Here is a 26,445-nt window from a genome sequence, read left to right on the forward strand (position 1 = left end):
ACACTTGAGTTATGAGATGTCAGTATGCCGCAGCATACACGTAGATATGATCATGATGTTTTGAGATAAGGAACCAATGATCGGAAAAGAATATTGTAGGCTGTATGAGAATGTGAATGAACAATGCAGTTGTAATGTGTCCACGGCGGAGTTCACCACTGTATATAGTTAATAACTGGGTGTTGAAAATGAAGAATTAATCGCTATAGGAACTTCCAAACATGCATTTAATGTATGCTGCAGCTGTATGTAGAACCTGGGAAGCATAACGAACGTGAAGAGAGAAGCTTTGAAATAGGCGTCAACCTAATTATCTAGAAATTTAGCGCCTTTGACAGAAACTTATGAGTAGCTAATAGTTAAGAAAAGTTCGAAAAATATATGAGTTTATCTTCTTGCGCGAAAAATGTACAGTGCGAAGAGCATAATGCGAAAGACACTGGTGGAGCACTATTTACACCCCTGTCTGGAAAATCAGTCATATAAGAAATCGAGCAAAATGATTTTGAATCCAAAGTTTTGTCAATGGATTACGCAGTTGTAATACATGCAATGAAATCGTCAGTCATCACTTCGAACCCATGCTATGATCATACGTTATTCCTGTAAGGTGTAGGAACTTTATGTCAATAAAAATTAAGTATTCATGATTTGCATTTTTCTGCTACCAGTCACGTTTATTTATTTTATGTTAAATTAACCTAAAATAAATAAAAGGGATTCCTAGAAGAAAAATACAAATAATTCTTCTGCGCTGTGCTATTGTGTCTGAACGTGGCCATGACCACTTTGTGAATGAAGATGCGCGATTTGTTGGTGTCGACGCAGACTATACTATGTGTCTACAAGGAATGGTTTGCCACACGTCACCGTGTAACATGGCATAAGAACACTAGTCGTAAAAAGATCACAAGCGACAGGAAATGGAGATGGCTGTGACGACTCGTCAATGACAACCCGTCAGAAATGGATGGTGTCTGTGAATGCTCGTCCAACTCAACAAGTTCCCGAGCGAACATGGAGAGAGCAAACTGCATGCAGTAGATATTTAGAGTCGAGTACCTCGCAAAGACAATTTTTCACAGCGGCACGTAAAATTAGACTTCTTCGATTAACCAAACTACATGGAAACTGGACAGGTATGGGGCGGTCACACGAGTTGTCATTTTGCCTTAATTTCAGATTACACAAGGCATCGAGTATGGTGTCGTCCAGAGGTCGCAGTGCCACATTAAAGTCGTGAATCGATACAACAGACATTAGCGAGTGCTCGCTGCAATCAGCAACAACATATGGGAGGCGCTCCTGAAGATCACGTCTCTTCCCTGGTACTGCAGCGCCCTCACACTGAGGTCAATATAGTGCTGAGCGTGCAAAAGCTCTGCCCAGTTCGAGACCTCACATAGAGCAGTCAGCATCATAGTATAGGACCACGAGTAGTTATGATTTAAGATGAACTTTTAGTGTTGTTAATGTTGAACTTTGTACCTCATGATAGTTTGCTATTTAGCGCGTCGAGTGGTGCTTTGCTAGTTCATGACAGTTGTAAATTTTCCAGTACTGTTGTGGCAAAGGGGTGTGTCAAGTTAAGTGAATCTTTTATTCAGCAATGTAATAAAGTGTTCTAGTATTTCACGTGTTCTAGTCTGATGAGCCTTCTCCCATAGCAATAAAGAATCCACAGTTGTGGCCAGATGAAAGTAGTCACAGCTTCGCGTGCTCATAACATCGAGTGGACCGATGTGCCAAAGAGGCTTTTCACCTCGAGTATATAGAGGGTGTAGTTCACGGCGGAGATGGTTCTGATATGTTTTGGGGTTGTTTATTGTTGCATGACTTGGAACCGCTCATTCAGGTTAACGTGGACATGAACCACAACGGTTTATTTCAACATTCTCGTGACCAAGTGTTTTTCTTCTTCATGTTTATGATGCGTGCACTGTGGACACTTGGGCCTTCCAAGTTTACTACACCAGTGTTCACAGGGCTGCATTATACATATGTGGTTTGATGAACACTCAGGCACACCATTGCACCTCGACAAGCCCGCTAAATCATGCAATCGTAATCCTATAGAAAATATCTGGGACTACCTGGAACAGGCAGTGAAATATAGTAGTCAGCCTCTCCGCAGTGAGGTAGTTCTGTGGAATCTAGTCATCAGTGAGTGACTTCAGCGGGATAGGACATACACGAACAAAATTGTGGCCGTACTGCAACCTTTACCGAGGGCAGAGGCGCGGTTTCATGGTATTAGCTTCATGTTTCCTCGGGTGACTATCTTGTTTGTGGCGCTTAGTTTTCCAGGACAAGCCGAAGACGCCGCCGAGCGCGGCCATGGCGGCGCGGGAGGAAGTTCCTGCGGGGGAGGAGGGCCCCGATCTGAGCACGATGGCCGTTGTTCGCCGCCTGATGCGCTCTGTGCCCTTCCTGCTCGTCGTGCTCTCCTTCAGCCTCGTCCTACTTGCCTTCAACGCCATCGCCACGCTACTCAATCCGCTCATCCTCAAGTACTTTCCGGTAAGTCCCCTACAGTTCACTCACTCCCTGCGCTGCTCCCACTCCCGCCCGAACACACCGGCTGAAATCAGGTAGCATCATGTTGTTTCCAGATTGAATAGTTCACTCTGCAGCGGTGTCCTGAAATTTCCATTTCCTCACGGGACTCGGACCCGGAAACTTGTCTTTGTGGAGCAATCTTATTACCGACCGAGCTAACCAGGCACAATTCACGACCTGCTTTCACTGCCTTACTACCTCTCTCGTACCTTCCAAACGTCACAAGAGAGGGTGGGATAAGAGTCTCTTGTCCAAGCCTAACATTAGCATCCGACATTTTCACCTGCCACACACAATGTTTCCGTAGCTTAATTTTTGTTAATGTGCCGTTAGGTTGCGGTTGTTGCTTTGCATTAAGCACGAATATGCAACTGAACTACTGCTCTGTGTCTTAAGTAGCTGAGGCCTTAAACTCTTAACTTGTTTTTCTAAATGTAATTTACATGTGATATTGTCTGCAGAGAAGCTGTATTATATGTTAACCAATTTAAAGAATTTAATTTTTAACAGAATTGTCTTGCTTTTTCTAGGGCGGAGAGGCATTTGCTGGACGCGTTGGACTGCTTTTCGTAGTCTCAGGAACTGTTGGTGGGGTCATCAGCGGATATATTTTGGATAAAACACACAAATTCAAGTACGTATTTACTGTCAGCATCGATCTACATTACTGGTTATGTACGCAAATCGCTACACTGATCAGCCAAACCATTATAAACCACACTCGTAATAGCGTGGTTGCCACACAGAACCGCTTCACTTCGTCACAGGACGAATCTCAAAATTCTTAGTTTGTAGCTAGGTGGTGGCAAGTGTCCACGGACACATTACACGCACGCTATTTACATACTTCGGATAACTCTCGAAGACATCGCCATTGCGTTCAGTAAGTCTGGTGTCTGGCTAGTTTGGCGGTGTGGATCTCACCTGAAACTCCTCGGCCTGGGCCTCTAACCATAGTAGTATAGTTCTTGACTTTTTAGGCGGAGACGTTATTCTCCTGGAAGAAAACACAATATTCATTGGGGGATACGCTTGATTAGTACTGATATTGAACTAGTTCACTGTTTTCGTAGTGTCTTGGAACGACTGTAGGCAATTGTCTCCCTTGGGACAACTCTGCAACCATCGGACCATGTATTATCATGGTCAAAAGTATCCGAACTACCTGAATTGCATTTCTCCTGATTCGCATGCAGCCCACATAACGTAACTGTCTTGCAGATCTTCTAATCTCTTTTCGGTACAATCGCTTGACTGCACAAAATGGTTACCACAAATAACCACTATAAAACATTACTCTGTATTGCAATAACTCCAGGTGTAAATCAATACCACGTAACTAAAAATATCAGAACACCCGAGACAGTCCTTAACGCTTGTATACACACATTTATTACAAGAAGTGACATTTCTAAACTTTTACAACTCTCATTAGTATCTGACTCAAACAATGCCAGCAACTCTTGAAACATCAATTATTCCGTAATCCGTACTCAAAACTACATTGTTTTGTGAATAAGACATTTTCAAGAATATCTGGACTTCCAAATCTCTGTGATTACCCGAAATATTCTTGCTCTCTCTAAGGTTTGCCAACCACTTATTAACCATCGTTCACTAAGAGAGAACTTCTGCATAAACTGAATAATGAACTAACCAGTTACAAAAACCATGATTAACAACGTCACATGTTCCATCAAAACTTCACTATCAACAACGTATCACCAGTAATTTCACTATCTTCATGGTGGCACGTTAATCTATGTACGATTGTTGCTCAGAAAATAATGCACCACATTTTTTTTTCTCAGCCGAAAACAATGCCACGAATGCGAAACGTCACGTAAGAATTATTTGAAGGCTCCCGAGTGAGCTCACCAAGTTTCCGTCACATCCGACAGATAGCGTAGCTGCAGGATAGTTTCAAAATCGTGTCTGCAGGTGATGTACATTACAAGCAACGTGCCGTCATTGAATTTATCACTGCAGATAACGAAACTGTGGGGAATATTCACAAGCGCTTGTGCAAAGTCTATGGAGCATCTGCTGTCGACAGAAGTACAGTTAGTCACTAGGCACGGAGTGTGAGGTCATCAGAAGGCGCTCCGGCGGAGCTCCACGATTTGCAGCGGTCGGGGAGATCATCCACAACAGTCACACCTGACATGTTGCAGCGAGCTGCTGATGTCATTCGCCATTAAAGGATGCCATTCATGGAACACATATTGAGGACGATGAGGAGGTGATTGACACAGTGAAGCACTGGCTCCACCGCCAGGACAAGGATTGTTGCCGGCAGGGCACACATGCCCTTGTTTCGCGCCGGAGGAAGGCCATAGAACTGGACGTGTGTGTAAATAAAACACCATTCTTTCGTGTGTGTAATTCTCATTATGTTCAGTAAGGAACTGTTGAAGAAAAAATATGCGGTGCATTACTTTCTGGCCAACCCTCGTATAGTTCAAAACACACCTATCGCACTTGTTATCTAACACAAAGTGTCATAAAAAAGTTATTAAGGAGCATGTAGCTGTGGACATGTTTGAACTTTAAATGACATGATGAACTGTTTTGTTCTGGATATGGAGTGAGACCCAATACTAACTAAGCAAAATATTCGTACCTGACCGAGATTCGATCACATCACTGAACGTCATTGATGACTAGCTTTAAAGAGACTGATATAATATGTTTTTAGCCAGTATTGGTTAGCATATCTGAACTTTAAATTACACAACGGAAAGTTTTGTAATGGATCGAGACAAATATCCAGAAACTGTTAACTAACGAGGAAAGATGTTAAACATGGTTTCAGTCCCAAATAACAAACCTGAAATGACGCAATGTTTGTGTTTGATGGCGATTCGAACCCAGCACCGAGTCCGATTGTTATGTAAGCACAGTCATTTTCCAGATATCGAATTTTCTTAGCAGTAGCCAGATTTTTGGAACTGCAATGACGATAAAAATAAATAATATATTCTTCCCCGGGATTCGAACCCGGAATCTATGGCCGTTGTTTTGAGCCACGAATGGACATTAAATGTAGATTTTTTTCACAAGAAGCGAGATGAACGCATGTTTGAACTGGAAGTGACATGACGAAGAGTACAGTGATGACTGGGAGTCGAACGCCACACATATCATCGTTTACTACACGCGAAGACACGTTAACTATCGAATTCTTTTTCACCAGTGTCTAGGAGTGGCATGTTTCAAGATGGAATGACGTGACGAAAAGATCTGTGTCTCTCTGTGAGTCGACTTTCTCTTTATCTGGTTGCTTTTCGCTAGAAGCTTCTGATATCTAAAATATAATTATCTGTTTATCTCAGTACCAGAGTAACCATTTCTTCTGAAAGCAATTTTTAAACGATTGAGCTCTTCCTCCAATTACTGTGGCTCACATATTTTTCCAGTCCAGTACACAAACGTATTAATTACTCCTGTTTTGTGCTCGGGAGGATGCTGACTACAATTTTTGTGGAGGTATCTGTCAATATAGAGGGCTAGCTTTAGGTCTTGTAGCCTAAAATTCCGCCAGTTCTCCCATTTATTTGTGCTGCCGTTCTCAAACGTATCCGGAAGATCTGAATTGCGTTCTATCAAATTTGCATGCAACGCACATAGTGTAGCTTCCTTGAAGGCACTCTGTTCTCTTTTCGGTACAGTACTATAGAAAACCAGTACTTTGTTCTGTATGAAAGAGAGAGATGCAAATCAGTACCACAAAATGCAAATATCAGTAAGAACGTTATTACAGATTATACAGTCTTTAAATGTTTTAAACTCAAATTTATTACAATAAATGGCATTTAAAAAGACTGTTCTCACATTAAATTACATGACGAAAATTTTTGTATTGGTCCATGACCCGGGACTCTTATCCAGAGACTGTTGTCCCAGTTAACCAACCACAAATTAGCTTACATATACTTTCAGTCATTGGTAACAATGTGTGAGCATGTTAAATCTTGAAATGACATGATGCAAGTTGCGGATTGTTGACTTGTCACAATTAAATATTAGACATAGACTTTTTCCCCCAGTACTGAGTTCACAAACTGAAAGGACGAGACAAAAAAAATTTGCCTTACTGGTATTCGATCTCTCACTTGCCGGCATTCATTCTCTGGCCACGAATAGACGTTAAATATCGCTTTCTCTCACCGTTGTGAGATGTGTATGTCTCTGAAACGGAATTAATGTCACAAAAGTTCGGCGCTGACTGGAAGTCTAATCCCACACCTATCATTGTTCTTGACTACACACAAAGGGACGTTAACTACCGAATTATTTTTCACTCTTAGCTAGGAGTGACATGTTTGAAACTGAAATGATGTAGCGAAAAGCTCTGTGTTCGACTGAATGTCGAAACAGGCACCTATGGTTATGGTTGACAAAGCACAGGAAACGTTAAAAGTCATAATAATTTTTCACCTGCTGTTTGATGTACATATGGTATAGCTTGAAATGATATGAGGAAAACTTTTGTACTGGACGACCTGGGAGACCTGTATAGAGGCTCTGGACCTTCCTGTTACATTGGTTTCTTTCTGTCTTAAGCAGTCTGCAAACTGGAAGCCTCATTCAACAGACACCTTTCACTTTTACTGACAAAGCATAACCAGCTGTTAGATTGTAATCGTTATGGGTAGATAATACTTCCTTTGGGTTTTATAGACTGAATGTCAGTTTCCCTTACGGATGACATATTCGAGACGTTATTGTCAGAATTTTGTGTTCCTTGTTCCACATTCCCAACAAATTTGCTTTTCCTTCCGTATTATCAGAATCTGGAATCCAACCTGCGCTCCAATCACTCATTTGTTTCATTTACTTCACAGCTTTTTGTGTCCTATTTTTCGGTCATGCTGGAAGGTTTCCTTCCACAGTTTGCTTCTCTGGTTTAAAACTATATTTTATTCACAACTTGCAAAACCCCGTATGCGTAAGTGAATTCACTTGAAACTCAATGCCGAATTTAATTTACATGACTGATTTACTAACACTATAAATTTTTTAGGCCCTAGCAGTGAATCTTAAGGTGAGGGACTGACATAATATTTATCACTGAAAAAAATAAATGTGATGGTAAACTCATGATTTAAATGCACTCTATGGTTTATTACAAACAACTTTTAAAAATATGAAGCTTTCAAAACAACTGTGAAATTATCAAAGTTACAATGACATACTTTCCGATGAGAATTAAAAAACTAAGACTATCAGTTGGCAAAGTTACTCTATGGGGTGGAGTTGCTTAATAATCTCTTATCTAACTCTCCGGAATGTATCGCAGCCTCACTGTATCACGATTACAATGACTGTTGGTGTGAACCAAAAACTGAAGAATCCCCAAGATTTGAGGATGCTCTGACGAACATGAGACAGTGGAACCTATCATGAATCTGAACTCCAAACTCTTGCTCGTCTAATATTCCAAAGCTGTAACACGCTCACTATAATGTTGGAGTAATACGAACAGAGTGGAGACACCGCACCTCACTGTCATGCAGCTCACCATCATAATCGATCGTCTGAGACTCGAATATTGGACTTCCAGAAGGCTCCGCCACATGAGAGAGTAGCCTCCAGAGCACGGATCTGTTCACCTCCAAGCCCCGCCTCGAAGTCCCTACTTTTCAGTTCCGTAAAAAGCTGCTTTATCCCTTCTTGCTGCCAGTAAAATGCGACCAACAATCCTCTCAAAATTTACTACAGCCCTCCAATGGCGTACTTGTCTCTTTAACAAAGTATACTACCGAGAAAAGGTGAAACGTGAACAGGGCAAGGAACTGAATTTCCTCCCCTCTTCTTTAAAAAAACTTCCCACTAAGTGTTACGTCGTGCAGTCGCCACTTCTATCACACCACCAGCTTACCTTCATATTACAGGTAATGAGAAATGTTAAAAAACTGTCCATAGGGCTAGCTGCTTACTCGGTCCAACTTCTAAACCTTTATTAGGTCAGAGATGTTTCACCATCTTTTATTGTAAAGCCGGGAGCTGTTTATCTGCTGAAGTATTTCTACTTCCAGCTGAGAAAGTTCCGTCCTCCAGAATGAGTGCTTTTATTTCAGTCATCCACAGTGGACCCATATTGCAAACTACACAATGGATCCCGCACGAGCAGGAAGCGACTTTAGCTTCGACAAGGCGAGGCTGCTTTACTTGTTGCTCTCCTGCCCTCAATTCTAGGAAGGACGTTTCATACAGAATCTACGACTAATCTCATATCCTATGTTGTGAATTACACTGAAGAGCCAAAGAAACTGGCACACCTGCCTAATATTGTGTAGGACCTCCGCGAGCACGCAGAAGTTCCGCAACACGACGTGGCTCAAAATGGTTCAAATGGCTCTGAGCACTATGGGACTCAACATCTTAGGTCATAAGTCCCCTAGAACTTAGAACTACTTAAACCTAACTAACCTAAGGACATCACACACACCCATGCCCGAGGCAGGATTCGAACCTGCGACCGTAGCAGTCCCGCGGTTCCGGACTGCAGCGCCAGAACCGCTAGACCGCCGCGGCCGGCCACGACGTGGCAGGGCCTTGACTAATGTCTGAAGTAGTGCTGGAGGGAGCTGACACCATGAATCCTGCACGGCTGTCCATAATCCGTAAGGGTACGAGGGGTGGAGATCTCTTCTGAACAGCGCGTTGCAAGGCATCCCAGACATGCTCAATAAAGTTAATGTCTGGAGCGTCTGGTGGCCATCGGAAGTGTCTAAACTCAGAAGAGTGTTCTTGGAACCATTCTGTAGCAATTCTGGACGTGTGGGGTGTCGCATTGTCCTGCTGGAATTGCCCAAGACCGTCGGAATGCACAATGGACATGAGTGGATGCAGGTGATAAGACAGGATATGGGACCCCAATACATCTAGATACGACTCTGACAGGTGACACATTTGTAAAAACGTGTCACCTGTCAGAGTCGTATCTAGATGTATTGGGGTCCCATATCACTCCTACTGCACATGCCCCACACCATTACAGAGCTTCCACCAGCTTGAACACTCCCCTTCTGACACGCAGGGTCCACAGATTCATGAGGTTGTCTCCATAGCCATACATATCCATCCGCTCAATACAATTTGAATCAATCCAGTCAGGCAACATGTTTCCACTTATCAACATTCCAATGTCGGTGTCGATGGGCCCAGGCGGGGTATAAAGCTTTGTGTCATGCAGTCATCAAGGGTACACGAGTGAGTCTTTGGCCCCGAAAGCCATTGTCGATGACGTTTCGTTGAATGGTTCGCACGCTGACAGTTATTGATGGCCCAGCGTTGAAATCTGCAGCATTTTGCGGAATGGTTGCACTTCTGTCACGTTGAACGATTCTCTTCAGTCGTCGTTGGTCCATTTCATACAGGATGTTTTTCCGGCCGCAGTGATGTCGGAGATTTGATGTTTTACCGTATTCCTGATATTCACGGTAGAGTCGTGAAATGGTAGTGTGGGAAAATCCCCATTTCATCGCTACCTCGGAGATGCTGTGCCCATCGCTCGTGCGCCGACTATGGCATCACGCTTAAACTCTCTTAAATCTTGGTAACCTACCGTTGTAGCAGCAGTAACCAATCTGACAAATGCGCCAGACACTTGTTGTCTTATATTGCCGACGGCAGCGCCGTATTCTGCCTGTTTCCATATCTCTGTATTTGAATATGCAAGCCTATACCAGTTTCTTTGGCGCTTCAGTGTATATGTTAACGATCACTATGGCAATAAGAGCATACTGCAAGCAGTACCGGCTTGTTAGCTAAGTAGTAACACAGCTGCTTGGTGAAGATACGTCATCTATTGGTTCTAATCGCGCTAGAGACCTCCACAATTTTTCAACTTTCTACTCGTCTTACCAAGCTACAAGGTTCCAGATTGAAAAGCATTAAATGAATCTTAAATTTTCCATCTTAATTCTCCTCACCATTTTATTTAGTATCCCCTAGACGTACAGGTGAGAAGTATAAGAAATTGCGGCATTGCACCTTTATTAAAGCTTTGTCCCCTTATACCAACATAATTTTTAGTTTCTTATGAATACACAATTGGATTGATTTATGTGTGGCATTGAATAATTTGTGAACTGGGTTTCTTCTTGGGTCTACTGTCACTGCCAGATTTACATATTTTCATGGTAGTTCCAAAACACTTCTCTGGCAGGGCACAGGGCTCACGTAGACACAGACCATACCGAAGTCAGAAGTACATACTATCTCACTAATCCATTAAGGTTTGGACAGGCTCGTATTACAGACATTATTTGTTTTATTAAATTTGACTTCTGTTGTGAGGTTCTCTTGTAAGTTGCGATTCAATAATAATAGAACTCTTCATAATTCTATAATGTTTCTCGTCTGTCTATTGAACAGATTTTATACTACTTCTGTTTTGTTTATTAGATAACAGAAAAACTAAAGAGAGAAATTAATCTTCAAAAATATATTCTCTCACATTAAATAAAGAAGTCTTATGATGCACAGAAGTTTTTGGATTCTCTACTTGTAGAAAGCTATTCCTGTTGAGATTAAGATAACGTCAATCCAAGTTTAAAGTGCATATTCTTCCACAAAGAAATTTTATTGAGAATTGTTCGATAAGGAGCAAGAAAGGTAAACATTTAAGGGTGCTAAGTTAGAAGAAATGTGTTATAGGGATTGCTTTCCAGTCAAGTTCCTGCATAGCTTCTTTTGTGAAAAAAGAAGAGTGTAGACAAGTGTTCTCGTTCAGTAGCAACACCTTATGTCGTTTCGTTGTTCGTTTTTATTATATGGCCACCGCAAGGCGTCTTTATTATTGGCAACAGATGCCAGCTGAGACGGGCACAGCTCCGGGATGTAGTTCATAACATAATACACCTTCCTAGCGCCACCAATATGTGTACTCACACTGACCTTTGATGCAAATATTTTTTGCTAGGGCCGACCATTATTTTCATTTAATGAAGTTAACGCACAGTGCGTCTTGGCGGGATTTGAAATTCCGTGTGCTGTGCAGGCTGCAAATTAGAAATTCACCTACCTCAGAACGGCGTCTTCTCGATGTCCCTTCACTCGGCAACGTAGATACTTACAAGATGATGCAAAAGCAGCGTTGATAAGAAACACCATCTAATATCTACAGTTACTGAGGTCGCACAACTCTAATAATGAAATAAAGTTCTGTAGGAAAACTGTCAATAAAAACTTTATCGGGCAGTAAGATAATGGACTGGCTTCTGGAAAATAATGTCCGAAATTTCCACACAAAGATGTTTATTTGTTCTTATAACCAAAGAAACGGTACTATTCAGTCTACATTTAAACTATTGGTTATTTTCGTCAAGTTCACAATTCATACACTCATTTGGCACGCACAGCATTCAGAAATCTGTCCAAATCCGACCCGAGTTAAACAACATTTCCACATTCATTAATTTCACCACTAACATGGGTTATTACGTTCGGTCCTTCTGGTGGATTTGAAAAAAGAAATTGCTCGTCAAAAATGCTCAGTGGTTGAATACTGAAACATGCCACGCGGATACTATGAAGACCAAATTTTCACACGCCAATATCATTCCAACAATACAATTCTAAAACTTCCAAACTTAACATAACTGTCCGTAACTACATCAGCGTTAGTCACGACACGTATCAAATGCGAGGAACTCAGTATTCCTTCATATTACACATTATTGTGACTCGCACTAGTAACATGACCGTATGCATTCAAAGCTAGCGAGAGACTCCTTCTTGTGGCCTCACTCCCAGTATAACTCTCAGGTAACGAGCAGGAACCGTCTCAATTCTGATTGGCTAACCATACTCGCTGCCAATCAGAATGCTTGCTCATGATCATACTCGCGGCAAAACTGGCCTGCACCAATCCTTACATACAGACGCATCTAGGTCATTCTGATGTGCAAATATTAAAGTAATGTTTAATAAATAAAACGAAAAGGCAACAAATCTGGAAATTTCTTTAGATAGAGATAATACTCCAGCTGACTTTCTGGCTGTTCTGTTAAAATAGCAATCACACCTAGAAATATGTCATCAGCGAAGTGGGTAAACTCCCTATGAACATTTTCCCACGACAGGCTTGCATTAACTCTTGCAGGTTTCTTAAGGCGGTATATAATGCAACATTAAAATTCGACGAATGTCTCACGTACACACTCTCATTCATTCACATATACTCCCACAACAATCCTAGACACCTATAATAATTTTGTCTGATTTTTATATTACGAAAACGAAAAATAAAGTTTTAATATGAAAATCTCAATTAATTATTTCTGCACCCTGTGAGTTCTGTTTATGTTTTCAGATAATACCAAAAGATGAACTATTATATTTCCAAAGTGAATTTAGTTTCCTAAGTGTTGGTTTTTTACTTTTTTAGCGATTTTTTATCTCTGAAACTATGATTGTTATAAAGCTGAAATTTGGATACAATCTTCTCCTGAATGACAAAAGGCAGTATATCGTTTTTGAAAATAATTGAATAATATTTAATATCATTTATTTAGGTTCTTATAGGTGGTAAATGTACGCGTGCAGTAAGAGACATTGGATAGCTTTTCCACGGCAGGTAGTGACAGAAGGCGTGTCTCCCGGTTAGGCCGGCAGATGTCAGCCCCCGAAGTTACACGCAGCTAGCTATTCTAAAACAAACGTTCGCTCGGAACACACTTTCGACACTACAACAGTAATTCAAATTCCCGTCTGGTTATCCTGTTTTATGTTCTCTGTGATTTCCTTAGTATTTACTGGAATCTTTTCTTTGAAAGATACAGTCGATATCCTCCTCCTTCTTCGTTGCCAATTGTAGCTTCTGCTTCGTCTGTAATGACTTCGTCTTCGACGTAGTGCTTAACTATAATAATCTTTCCTTCTTTTTCCCCCAACATTGTCTATTGAAAGGAACTGTCTCACCAAGGTTAAATGGTCGCAGTTGATCACATTTGTCAATAACAGGGTGGATCCTAGTAGTAAACAGTAAAAATTCCCTTCATCAAACTCCCATTGGTCTTCTTGAATGTGTCAAATAATTCACGTCGATAGGATCGTACTTGAAAGGAGAAACATAGGTTGTGACGTGATTTTTTTCGATACACTTACCCCAAACATGATAAAAATATTTCTAGCTGCCTCCGCTGCCTGCATCTCTCCTTTAAAACGAAGGAGAACAAAATGTCACAAGTGTTAAGAAAACGGAGTGTGGAATGAAAAAAAGTTTAATAATGAAAAAATGTTTCTTATAACCTTCACCTGTACAATATTCAATAAGTCACGCAAGAACAATTACAGAACCTTAAATAAAGTTGTTATATATGCTTACAGCAACCTGTGTGATAAAACACCAAACAAAATCACCAAGAACTTATGCACCATGTGATAAAACACCAAAAAAAAAAAAAAATCACCAAGAACTTATGCACCAATCTACTTTTTTTCAGGAAGATTTTGTCTACAATGGCAAAAACGTAATACAGTATTCTTCATGTTTCATGCTGCAGAAACCATGATGACAACGCCTACACAATTGTATCAGAAGAAATGCGTTTTACAAAGTAACGACATCAATGCCCTCCATATTTCGGCTTTGCATCTATATTGCACCACGTTTTACACTAGACACTAATACATACAGCACCACAGCACCACCACAGCAATATTTCCTGTAGAAATTTTCGCATCGTACCGTGCTGCCAGTTCGTGCAGATGCCTTTACATGATTTTGTTTCAGTGATTACAAAATCAAGTCGAAGTACTCTTTGGGTATCCGAGGCAGCGATGAATGGCGATGTGGCAAAACAAGGAAACTGTTTTGATAGGTCTGTATATCACTTCAGGGTGTCAAAGTCCAGTTCAAATGGTTCAAATGGCTCTGAGCACTATGGGACTTAACTTCTGAGGTCATCAGTCCCCTAGAACTTAGAACTACTTAAACCTAACTAACCTAAGGACATCACACACATCCATGTCCGAGGCAGGATTTGAACCTGCGACCGTAGCGGTCACGCGGTTCCAAACTGAAGCGCTTAGAACCGCACGGCCACACCGGCCGGCTCAAAGTCCAGTGTGGAGCATCTTTGGTACGACAGAAAACAGTAAACTAGCGCTATATTTACTTGCAGAGATGCTTCTCGTACTTAAGGGTTGCGTTCGAGTCTCACGTCAGGCAAGCTATTTTAACAAGCAGGAACAGACACTCCTAACCTGTGATAACGCCAACTGAACAACGTAGGTTTGCGCTGTGGTTCCAAATCCACCTTAAACATTACGTCCCTTGGTTATCGACTGGAGGGGAGTCAGTGTAGGCTGGGTCATGACAGAGACAGAAATCGAATCAAGGTTTCTTGGACCAGAAATTTTGTTTCATTTATGGACGAATCGTCGTGTAATGTCACAGGGCAATTATTTTTTGTTGTATTTGAACTCGAGGTTTTGAAAATATTGGTCCTGGATTGGTATTAAAATTCAGATTTACCTTTCATGGGATTTGACCCCTTCGGGATGATACAGTTCCATCGTTTCAGTGTTTCTCCAAGGGTCCAAACTCTTCAAGGTCTCCACGAAAAGCTCATGTCTAGATGGAATCCTAGTCCTGCACAAGCAAACTATAGCTGAAAAATAATAAAATGGCTCTGAGCACTATCGGACTTAGCGTCTGAGGTCATCAGTCCCCTAGAACTTAGAGCTACTTAAACCTAACTAATCTAAGGACATCACACACATCCATGCCCGAGGCAGGATTCGAACCTGCGACCGTAGCGGTCGCGGTTCCAGACTGTAGCGCCTAGAACCGCTCGGCCAACCCGGCCGTCTGAAAAATAATAACGATTTTTAACATCTCCCCGTGCATTGTCAACAACAACAACTGGTGCTTGTTTTGGCTCCCAGTGCAACACAGAACTTATCTTGAAATCATTCCAGATTCAAATATACCACTCCTAGTTACTGGTGAATATCGTCTCATCGTGAGTAGTCAACGACGATGATATGTGCGGGTTCTACTCCCAGGCAACACAGAACTTTTCGTCTCGTTATTTTCAGTTTAAATGCCCGCATCTCGTGGTCGTGCGGTAGCGTTCTCGCTTCCCACGCCCGGGTTCCCGGGTTCGATTCCCGGCGGGGTCAGGGATTTTCTCTGCCTCGTGATGGCTGGGTGTTGTGTGCTGTCCTTAGGTTAGTTAGGTTTAAGTAGTTCTAAGTTCTAGGGGACTGATGACCGTAGCAGTTAAGTCCCATAGTGCTCAGAGCCATTTGAACCATTTTTTTTTCAGTTTAAATGTACGCACATCTCTCTGCTGGTGAAAAGCCTGGTATTTAACGTATAATCGTGGCTAGAAAACAAAAGTGATAGGTGCCAGTTTCGAATTCCGGTAAGGTTATACTTTTTCGTCTCGTCATTTCTGTTTCAGTCATCTAACTACTGATGAAAAATATCGTTAGCCTGCTTTTGACTGTGCTTAGTTAACAGTCGATTAGGTGCTGGCTTCGAATCGCCACCCAACACAAACTTTAAGTCACATTGTTTCAAGTTTAAATATTCACATACTTTGTTACTTGTGACTGAAACCTTATCCAAGATATTGTGTTGTTGGTTAAAAAAGACAATAACTGCTTGATTGGAGACCCGGGCTCCATTCCAGCACAAAAATTATTGTCATGGAACTGAAAGGTGAAACTTGTTTTCTAGACGTGTCGTTTATTGTAATAAATTTGAGTTACAAGCCTCTTGTAATGTGTTTCCTGATATTTGCATTGCCATGGCATTAATTTGCATCTGAACTGATTGCCATACAGAGCAATGTTCTCCGGTGGTCTCTAAAGAGGTTAGAACACGTGCAAGCAAGTCACGTTATATTCCTTGCATGCAAATCAGGCGGAATGCAATTCAGGTCGTTCGGATACTTTTGAGCGTGATAGTACATCCAAAAGTGAAATTTGTCTCTCTTTCTCTTTTTCCATTGATAACTTCTTTTAGAACTCATATCACTAAGAAAATTTAGAAATTCGGATAGTTTATTTTATCGATGAGTCCATGAGACGAAAGCGTCATCAAAGAACCGAAACCAAAAAGTGGGCTTCTTCTTGGCCGTCTAAAGGACTACTTTTTCAAATTTCTTCATGCAGAAATTCGTTACAACAGCGTTGAGGTATTCCCCATAGGCAAGTTACCTGTTTGCTCATTCCATTCGATTTCCGTAGTACTCATTTTACGCGATCGTCCCATTTCATAGCACATCCTTTTCTTTGTATTGTCCCTAAATACTTACACGATGTGTCGTCCTCAAGATGTTCATCCCTAATCTTGTAATCAGATACTAACATGCTCTTTCTCTTTGTTGCATCAATTTTCTTACATTTATTTACATACAAGGAAAACTGCCATTCATTACACCAAGTGAAAACGCTTTCCAAGCCTTTCTGCGTTTCCTTACGTTCCCCCAACGACGATACAATTCGGCAGTTTCCAGTTGCTAAAGTTTCAATTTGAAAATTAACTAACTTGCAGCGTCTACGGATGTCTCCCGTAGTTGGAGATGAAAGTTTAGATACAGAACATGCCTTAGAACAGGCCTAATGTCCATAAAACTATTGTCAACAAGCACATATTTCTGTTATTGGAATAAGTTCCATCGTACAGCTGGTGATACTATCTGCATATTCGTCAGTGTGGCATGCTGCATGCAGAAGCTTTAGCATTATGTTGGGCATAGTCAGGCCACCTCACTCGATAGAGATCGAGAGAATCTGCCGACTTGCAGTAGCAGACAAGACACAGTGTGATATGTGGTGACACCATAACTACAGTAAGGCTCTTGAAACACGAACAGCTGGCCTTCCAGTTTCTACTATGTGAAAGGTATCCTGCAGGGTTAGTCTTGGGCCCTCAGCACCTCAGCATCGTTTTCTCTTCTTCAACTCTTTGGATCTGGAAGGATAGCAATGGCGGCACATTGTAGTTCGAACTTGATGCAAGTGGTGACCGTGCATTTCCATGCTGCAGCAGGTTCTATAATATTTCGGCGGTATTTCTAGGTTTCACATCCCAAACGGTAGACGATACACCAAGCTGCACTTCTGTGTCTGTCCTTGGCTTTTCAGCTGATGGTATTTAAATTGTATTTTCAGTCTTCCGTTAGCGTCAGTAGTCTCAGAATTTTTTCGTTCTGCATCATTGCTGGGGAACTAGTCAGACACAAAGCCGAATCCTACACGTGGCTGCACAGATATTAGCCAAGGGCCCCTACTTGATTGTTACTGGTAGAATTTCCAAAGTATCGTAATACGTTCTTCATACAGTAGGTTAGTAGGAAACCGAAAGTATACTTTACTTGTGCAGGAAGAATGACATTTTATCATACTTACTCCTTGTTTGATGAACGCATTAGTTTTTCCGGGCCCAGATTGGAACATTGAGTGGTACCTGAGTCTCACATTCGATTTCCATAAGCTTTTTCTTTTTATTCTTGTTGATAATTTGAGTTCTGAATGACGACTGCGTTACTCTTCCAACAAAGACTGCCAGCTGGTTCTTACTGAAAACAAGAGTGGTAGCACCGTTAACAAACCAAAAGTCGAGAATGAATGTTTCCTCTGTAGCTAAGTATGCACTGATATGAAACTTCCTGTCTGATTAAAACTTTGAGCCAGACTGGACTTGAATCTAGGACCTCTGCCTTTCGTACGCAAGTGCTCTGCCAGCTAAGCTACCCAATCACGATTCACGACCCGTCCTCACAGCTTTACTTCCGCCAGAACCTCATGTCCTATCCTACCAAATTTCACAGAAGTTCTACTGCAAGTTTCGCAGTAGAACCTCTGTGAAATTTGGAAGGTGGGAGATGAGGTACTGACGGAAATAAAGCTATGACAAAGGGTCGTGAGTCGTGCTTTGGTAGTACAGAGCACTTGCCTGTTAAAAGTAAAGGTCCAGGGTTCGAGTCCCAGTCCGGTACACACTTTTCATCTGCCAGGAAGATTCGAACACCAAGTAGTTAATTTTTCTTCCATCAATCTATACAACACCAGTCAGCCCTTCTAGTGCTGTCCTTTATGACATACCACGAATAGCTGTTGTATAGTTGCTGATTCAACGTATAATCATACTTGATGCGCTTTGATACTTGTATAAATTTAGATGAATCACAATACATTTTTACCACAGCAGATAGTTTCACAAAACACCTCTGAGTCAAATTTCAAATTCAACAGAATGCAATATAACAGAATTCGTTTTGGAAATACAGGGGTTTCCGCAGCAATGTGAAATCAGCATCTTCATTTATGTGTACAATTGACAGAAATTTGAAGTCATCCAAAAGGTTCAGTAGGACGGAGAGTATTACAAGAAACGAGCAATGAATTTTCCCCCTCGTCCAGGTTGCCAACGGTAAAATACGTCATTAATACCTGTTGTTGTGGTCTTCAGTCCAGAGACTGGTTTGATGCAGCTCTCCATGCTATCTTATCATGTGCAAGCTTCTTCATCTCCGAGTAACTACTGCAACCTAAATTCTTCTGTATCTGCTTAGTGTATTCATCTCTTGGTGTACCTCTACGGTTTCTACCGTCTACGATTCCCTCCAATACTAAACTAGTGATCCCTTGGTGTCTCAAAACGTGCCCTACCAACTTGTCCCTTCTTTTAGTCACGTTGTGCCACAATTTCCTCTTCTCCCCAATTCTTTTCAGTGCCTTCTTATTGGTTACGTGATCTACCCATCTAATCCTCAGCATTCGTCTGTAGCACCACATTTCGAAAGCTTCTCTTCTCTTCTTGTCTAAACTATTTATTGTCCATGTTTCACTTCCATACATGGCTACACTCCCTACAAATACTTTCAGAAAAGACTTCCTGACGCTTAAATCTATACTCGATGTTAACAAATTTCTCTTCTTCAGAAACTCTTTCCTTGCCATAGCTGGACTACATTTTATATCCTCTCTATTTCGACCATCATCAGCTATTTTACTCCTCAAATCGCAAAACTCATCTACTACTTCAAGTGTCTCATTTCCTAATCTAATTCTCTCAGCATCACCTGACTTCATTCGACCACATTCCATTGTCCTCGTTTTGCTTTTGTTGATGTTCATCGTATATGCTCCTTTCAAGACACTGTCCATTCCGTTCAAATGCTCGTCCAAGTCCTTTGCTGTCTATTACAGTATTACAATGTCATCGACAAACCTCTACGTTTTTATTTCTTCTTCATGGGTTTTAAATCCTACTCCAAATTTTTCTTTGGTTTCCTTTGCTGCTTGCTCCGTATGCAGAGTGAATAACATCGAGGATAGACTAAAGTCCTGTCTCACTCCTTTCTCAACCACTGCTTCCCTTTCATGCTCCTCAATTCTTATAACTGCCATCTGGTTTCTGTCAAGTTGTAAATAGCCTTTCGCTTTCTGTATTTTATCCCTACCACCTACAGAATTTTAAAGAGTATCCAGTCAACACTGTCAAAAGCTTTCTCCTAGACTACAAATGCTAGAAATGTAGGTTTGCCTCTCCTTAATCTGTCTTCTAAGATAAGTCGTAGGGTCAGTATTGCCTCGCGTGTTCCAACATTTCTACGGAATCCAAACTGATCTTCCCCAGGTTCGGTTTCTACCAGTTTTTCCATTCGTCTGTAAAGAATTCGTGTTAGTATTTTGCAGCCATGATTTATTAAACTGATTGTTCGGTAATTTTCACACATGCCGACATCTGCTTTCTCTGTAATTGGAATTATTATATTCTTCTTGAAGTCTGAGGGTATTTCGCCTGTCTCATACATCTTTCTTACTAGATGATAGAGTTTTGTCATGGGTGGCTCTCCCAAGGCTATAAGTAGCTCTAATGGTATGTTGTCTATTCCTGGGCCAATTTTTCCTTAGGTCTTGCAGTGCTTTGTCAAATTCTTCACGCAGTATGTCTCCCAACTCATGCTCATCTACGTCGTCTTCCATTTCCATAAAATTGTCCTCAAGTACATCGCCCTTGTATAGACTCTCTATATACTCCTTCCATCTTTCTGCTTTCCCGTCTTTGCTTGGATCTGGTTTTCTATCTGAGTTTTTGATATTCATAGAGGTGGTTATCTTTTCTCCGAAAGTCTCTTTAATTTTCCTGTAGACAGTATGTATCTTACTCCTAGTGATATAGGCCTCTACTTCCTTACATTTGTCTTCTAGCCATCCTTACTTAGCCATTTGGCACTTCCTGACGATATCATTTTTTAGGTATTTGTATTCCTTTTCGCCTGCTTCATTTACTGTATTTTAATATTTTCTCGTCTCATCAATTAAATTCTAAATGTCTTCTGTTACCCAAGGATTTTTACTAGTCCTCGTCCTATTACCTATTTGATCCTCTGCAGCCCTCACTATTTCATCTCTCAAAGCTATCCATTCTTCTTCTACTGTATTTCTTTCACCTGTATTTGTCAATCGTTCCCTAATGCTCTCTCTGGAAATCTCTACAACTTCTGGTTCTTTCAGTTTATCCAGGTCTCATCTTCTTAAAATCCTACCGTTTTGCAGTTTCCTCAGTTTTGATATAGAGTTCATAACCAATAAATTGTGGTCAGAATCCACATCTTCCCCTGGAAATGTCTTACAATTTAAAACCTGGTTTCTAAATCTCTTTCTTATCATTACATAATCAATCTGAAATCTTCCAGTGTCTCCAGGCTTCTTCCACGTATACAACCTCTTTTCATGATTCTTAAGCCAAGTGTTAGCTATGATTAAGTTATGCTCTGTGCAAAATTCTATCAGGCAGCTTACTCTTTCATTCCTGACCCCCAGTCCATATTCAACTACTATTTTTCCTTCTCTTCCTTTCCCTACTATCGAATTCCAGTCACCCATGACTATTAAATTTTCGTCTCCCTTAAGTGTCTGAATAATTTCTTTTATCGCATCATATATTTCTTCAATCTCTTCATCATCTGCGGAGATAATTAGCATATAAACTTCTACTACTGTGGTAGGCGTGGGCTTCGTATCTACCTTGGCTACAATAATGGGTTCACTATGCTGTTCGTAGTAGCTTACCCGCACTCCTATTTTTTTATTCATTATTTAACCTACTCCTGCATTACCCCTATTTGATTTTGTATTTATAACCCTGTATTCATCTGACCAGAAGTCGTGTTCCTCCTGCCACCGAACTTCACTAATTCCCACTATATCTAACTTTATCCCATCCATTTCCCTTTTTAAATTTTTTTAACCTACGTGGCCGATTAAGAATCTGACATTCCACGCTCCGATTCTTAGAACGCCGGTTTTCTATGTCCTGATAACGATGTCCTCCTGAGATCCGAATGGAGGACTATTTTACCTCCGTAATATTTAACCATACAGTAGAGCTGCATGCCCTCGGGAAAAATTACGGCTGTAGTTTCCCCTGCCTTTCAGCCGTTCGCAGTACCAGCACAACAAGCTCGTTTTGGTTAATGTTACAAGCCAGATCAGTCAATCATCCAGACTGTTGCCCCTTTAACTACTGAAAAGTCTGCTGCCCCTCTTCAGGAACAACACGTTTGTCTGGCCTCTCAACAGATACCCTCCGTAGTGGTTACACCTATGGTACGGCTATCTGTATCGCTGAGGCACGCATGCCTCCCCACCAACGGCAAGGTCGATGGTTTATTGGGGGGGAGGGGGTATTAATACCTACAGAAACATATTCTGGCAACAGTTACTATTTTGACTTTTTTCCACGTTGAATGACCCGTAAATTGAGAAAGTCTATTTGCACAAGTGTTCATATTTCTTGGAAATGGTGTTGGAAGTGGTGTTGAAATACTGTATACTTTTCATCTTTCGATTATTGTAAGCCTCAAAACGGGAATTGGTTAAGAAAGATATTTTTTACGAGTTACATACAATTTTAATTGTTTCTTTCGACAGTTTGTAATATAAACTATTTTCTTTCTTTTTTGTTCTCGGCAGACTAGAATCTGAGTGTTTATGAATGGTACTGTATCATAAGGCATTCCTTGGCACTTGACATCGTTGTGGAGAACCATTTGCTGGGAAGCAGTCTACTAAAGAACAACTGGATGGCCATTCATCTAAATCTATCTTGGTATCAAAAGCCACCAACTACGATTGTGACTGAAGTATAATAACAATTATAATAGCTACTGCGGAAGGTGACCACACAAACAAACCTTCTGGCGATGTTTGTGTCTTCACATATAGCCACCGTCCATAGGCACGATCACAGATGGACAACTGAAATGGGCGAAATAACCCCTTAAAAATATTAGATATTTGTGTTGTCGATGCTTTACGAAACAACTATCTGCTAAAGAGCTGTAATGGCACAGCAACGCGTGCAACAAATGGCCGTGATATCACAACACGTGGTTTAGTGTGCCTTCAGTTAATGTCGTGAAATAATTTGGCGCCGTCTTTTCGGCACTGCGCCTGCATTCTGGTGGATCGTGAGTCATTTACACCTACATCTAATCTACATCGTTACTTTGCAAATCACACTTAAGTGCTGGCAGAGGATTCATTGAATCATCTTCACACTAATTCTCTATTGTTCCACACCCATATCTTTCCGTGCGAGCTCTGATTTCTCTTATTTTATTATGATGTTCGCCTCTCCCAATGTAGGCATCATTTTTCAGCCATCCGGATTTAGGGAATCCTTGGTGCAAGTAAATAAGTGATACTAACTCACATGAATACACGAAATATAATCGCCATATCGCGAATGTGGACAACCTTCAGCTGTATAATGGAATGACTAGAACGAAAATTTGTGCTGGACCGGGACTCGAACCCTTACCAGTTTTTTTTAATTAAAATTTGTGCCGCGGCCGGGACTCGAACCCGGATCTTCTTGCTTGCTTTTTTATTATTAAAGAACCATATGAAGAACATAAGCACAAAAACAAAATAATGAAGTACTGGAACTGTTTCCATACAAATTATGTCCTACAATAGACGAAAGAATACATTTCGAAGCTTATAAAACATAACAAAAATTGTAAACTGACAATAGCATCTTCAGTACAGACAGAGACATAGAACTAAAACGCAAACATATTAAAGAGAATTACAAAAAAATAAAATATAATTGACTGTCTTAACTAGAATTGTAGTTCTGTCAATTGATTCACAACCGTCCAAACTCTTCACAGAAAGCCATTTGGAGCATACAAACTAATAACAAAGACTGGCACAGGCAACATAAATTACGGAAAAGGTCACAATGAAGTTAATAAACACCGTTGAGAGGTTGGGAGAAATCCAGGGAACAGGTGTATCCCCTTATTTGTTGTGTATTTTGTCCGCTACATCGTCGTGTATGTGATTTTTGCCCTTACCGATGTCGAGAATTACCCTACGCCTTGTTTTTCAAAAATTATGTCTAACATGTTACCAAACATCGTCCTGACATTTGGGTAACGTTTCATCTTCCAATGTGCTGTCCTCATATAAGCCTCGATACTAATGAGATTATCTTCACTATTGTGGACGACGGTATATGTCACACACTGCCCTAACAACCACATCACGGTGTTGGTCTGGATAGCGGGAAAATGTTTCATGTCCGGTCAGAGCAGGATGTCGTTGCAGTGGCTGGCTGGGGTGCTTCGGGTTATCAGGCCCAGCCTCTGCTGCATCCATTTCCAGTTAATGATATGACCGCCATAAGTGAAGCGATGGCGTAATGTGTGGACCAGACCACAGCGGACGCATTTATCACTGTCACACAAGCCGATTCTATGCAACCTTTCATTAGTGGGGATAACATCGTTTACCATTATATACCATGTGGATGCCACCTCAGCAGTGTGGACGGTTAAACTGATGTTGTCCCAAACTGCTTTCCAATGAATACTCGGGTATTTAAGTTTCATGGGATTCCGGACCATTGGAGATGTCCATCTTTTTAATAACAGGTGCGTCGTCGGTAAATCCTGCGTGAGATAGTTTCCATCTATGTCGCTTACTTCAAGAAAAAACTGCTTGACATGTCGTAGTTTGTATTGCATTTTACCTGCATCAATGGGTGGGTTCATATCGGTGGGTTGTAAGGTTCGGAGGAGCCAACTGGTTACGCTGAGAAGTTCCTTGTGCAACAAGTGGGTGATTCGTTTAATATATAACGCCGTACACTTTCGGTTAATGTCAGGCATATTGAGTCCGCCGGCCTGTCTGGAAGACGTCAGCGTGGTGTATTTCATTTTAAACAGACGCCCTTGCTAGATAAATCTATTAGAGACTTTGTGTTTGGCCTGCACCTTGGGGACTGGAAATATTTGGGCCTTATAGTACGCTTTACTGAATATATAGCTGCTGGGAGTCGTATGCGTTGGAGAATGTCAACTAACCGCCAATTGTTTTCATAGATGGCCCCTTGCATTTTATTGGTGACCTGCTTCCAATTTTTTGCATTCATTTTTAGCGGGCATTTGTCAATAACCATCCCCAGAGTGTTGTGGGCTTCGACACGCTTCGCCCAAGGTACAATAACTGCGTCGAATCCCCGGAAGCTGACAAAGGTGCATTTATCGGCGTTGATTTTAGCACCGGAAACAAGACAGTACTCGTCTACCGCGGTCTTGAGGGTTGATACTTAACGCTGGGTGCGCGGGGCGCACGATACTCTTTAAAGCCTGTACTATGGTAAGTTGACGGGCTTCCCCTTATGAGAAAGGATTTTGGTATAGATATTGAGCGCGTGTACCTGCATGGAGGCAAATCAGACTTACATCCACTCTGTAATAACAATGATACGTCAAGCAAGTTCGAAATGCAACTACACGTTAGTACGGACAAGAAACAACCCAGAAGATGCTACCAATTTGTTAATAATACGGTCGCCAGCCTAATTAGGCATTAACTGAGTTTCTTCCCTGTACGTTCATGCAACACAACACGTAGTAGCACTGCATAATATGGTAAATTTTAGAACCAGAAAATCTATTGAACTGATAATTTCACTTTCTGTACTGATAAGGATAAACCATAATTACATAACACTACACTATAATGTTTACTACAAAACTTCGTACTGTCTATTGATCAGATTAAAATCGGGCATAAGTTACCCTAGAAATAGCACTTTCGAATCACACACACAATGTCAATTTTGATAAAGATAAAACACTGATAAATTTTGGTTTTTACATTTACTTTAACTTTGCTGGTCAAATTAGTTTAGAACACTTCAGAATTCAAATGAATAAAAAAAGGGGGGGGACCCTGAAACTGTTATGATCACTGTATTAAAAAATTTGATTACTGAAATCATTATGGGCTCAAGATTTCCAATATATGAGTTACTACTCTTTCATCTTATTTCCTGCTCATTTAAATACCATTATATCTGTCTCGAAATAATTAAACTTCATTACTAAATCAATATCAGAATTATCTTCCAACTTTGTCAGACCTCCGTTAGTCATCTATTGGTTCATTAACCAAAACAGTTCTTTAAACATCATTCTAACATAGCTAGGTCTGCAGGTAATTATTACTAACACAAACTTTAATTCTTCATTTCGGGACACTCGGATTGCACAACATTTGGAAAGGACCCTATCTAGGTTAGTTGTGAGGATAATTAAATGATAGGACAGTTCTGGTAAAATTCAAGTTGTTATTGAACAGTATGGAACGAAAGTAACACTGGTCCACACGAATACAGTACTAAAAGTTTCAACCTGTTCGTGTCGATGCGGCGGTTGGCGCGCGCCAAGATGGCGAGGCACAGAGCACACATACAACCACAGCTATGGCTCTTGATGTATCGGCACTTTACTTCTTCTTAGAGTCGCAATACTTTTCCATATAGTGCCTATGGAATTTTGCCATGCTGTATAGACGTCGGAACGGCATATCCGAGGCTCAATGAAACTA

The 26,445-nt window shown here is 41.0% G+C and overlaps 1 protein-coding gene across 1 annotated transcript in view; it reads left to right on the forward strand.

The window, feature by feature from the left end:
* LOC126184240 (feline leukemia virus subgroup C receptor-related protein 2-like) overlaps positions 1 to 26,445 on the forward strand; it is an 82,276-nt gene that overhangs the window by 39,129 nt on the left and 16,702 nt on the right. Inside the window, exons 4-5 of the mRNA XM_049926610.1 lie at positions 2,300 to 2,520; positions 3,090 to 3,193. Of these exons, the coding sequence (XP_049782567.1) occupies positions 2,300 to 2,520; positions 3,090 to 3,193 (325 nt within the window). The remainder of the gene's footprint in view (positions 1 to 2,299; positions 2,521 to 3,089; positions 3,194 to 26,445) is intronic.

Source organism: Schistocerca cancellata, chromosome 4 (assembly GCF_023864275.1).
Source record: "Schistocerca cancellata isolate TAMUIC-IGC-003103 chromosome 4, iqSchCanc2.1, whole genome shotgun sequence".
Taxonomy (NCBI): Eukaryota; Metazoa; Arthropoda; class Insecta; order Orthoptera; family Acrididae; genus Schistocerca; species Schistocerca cancellata.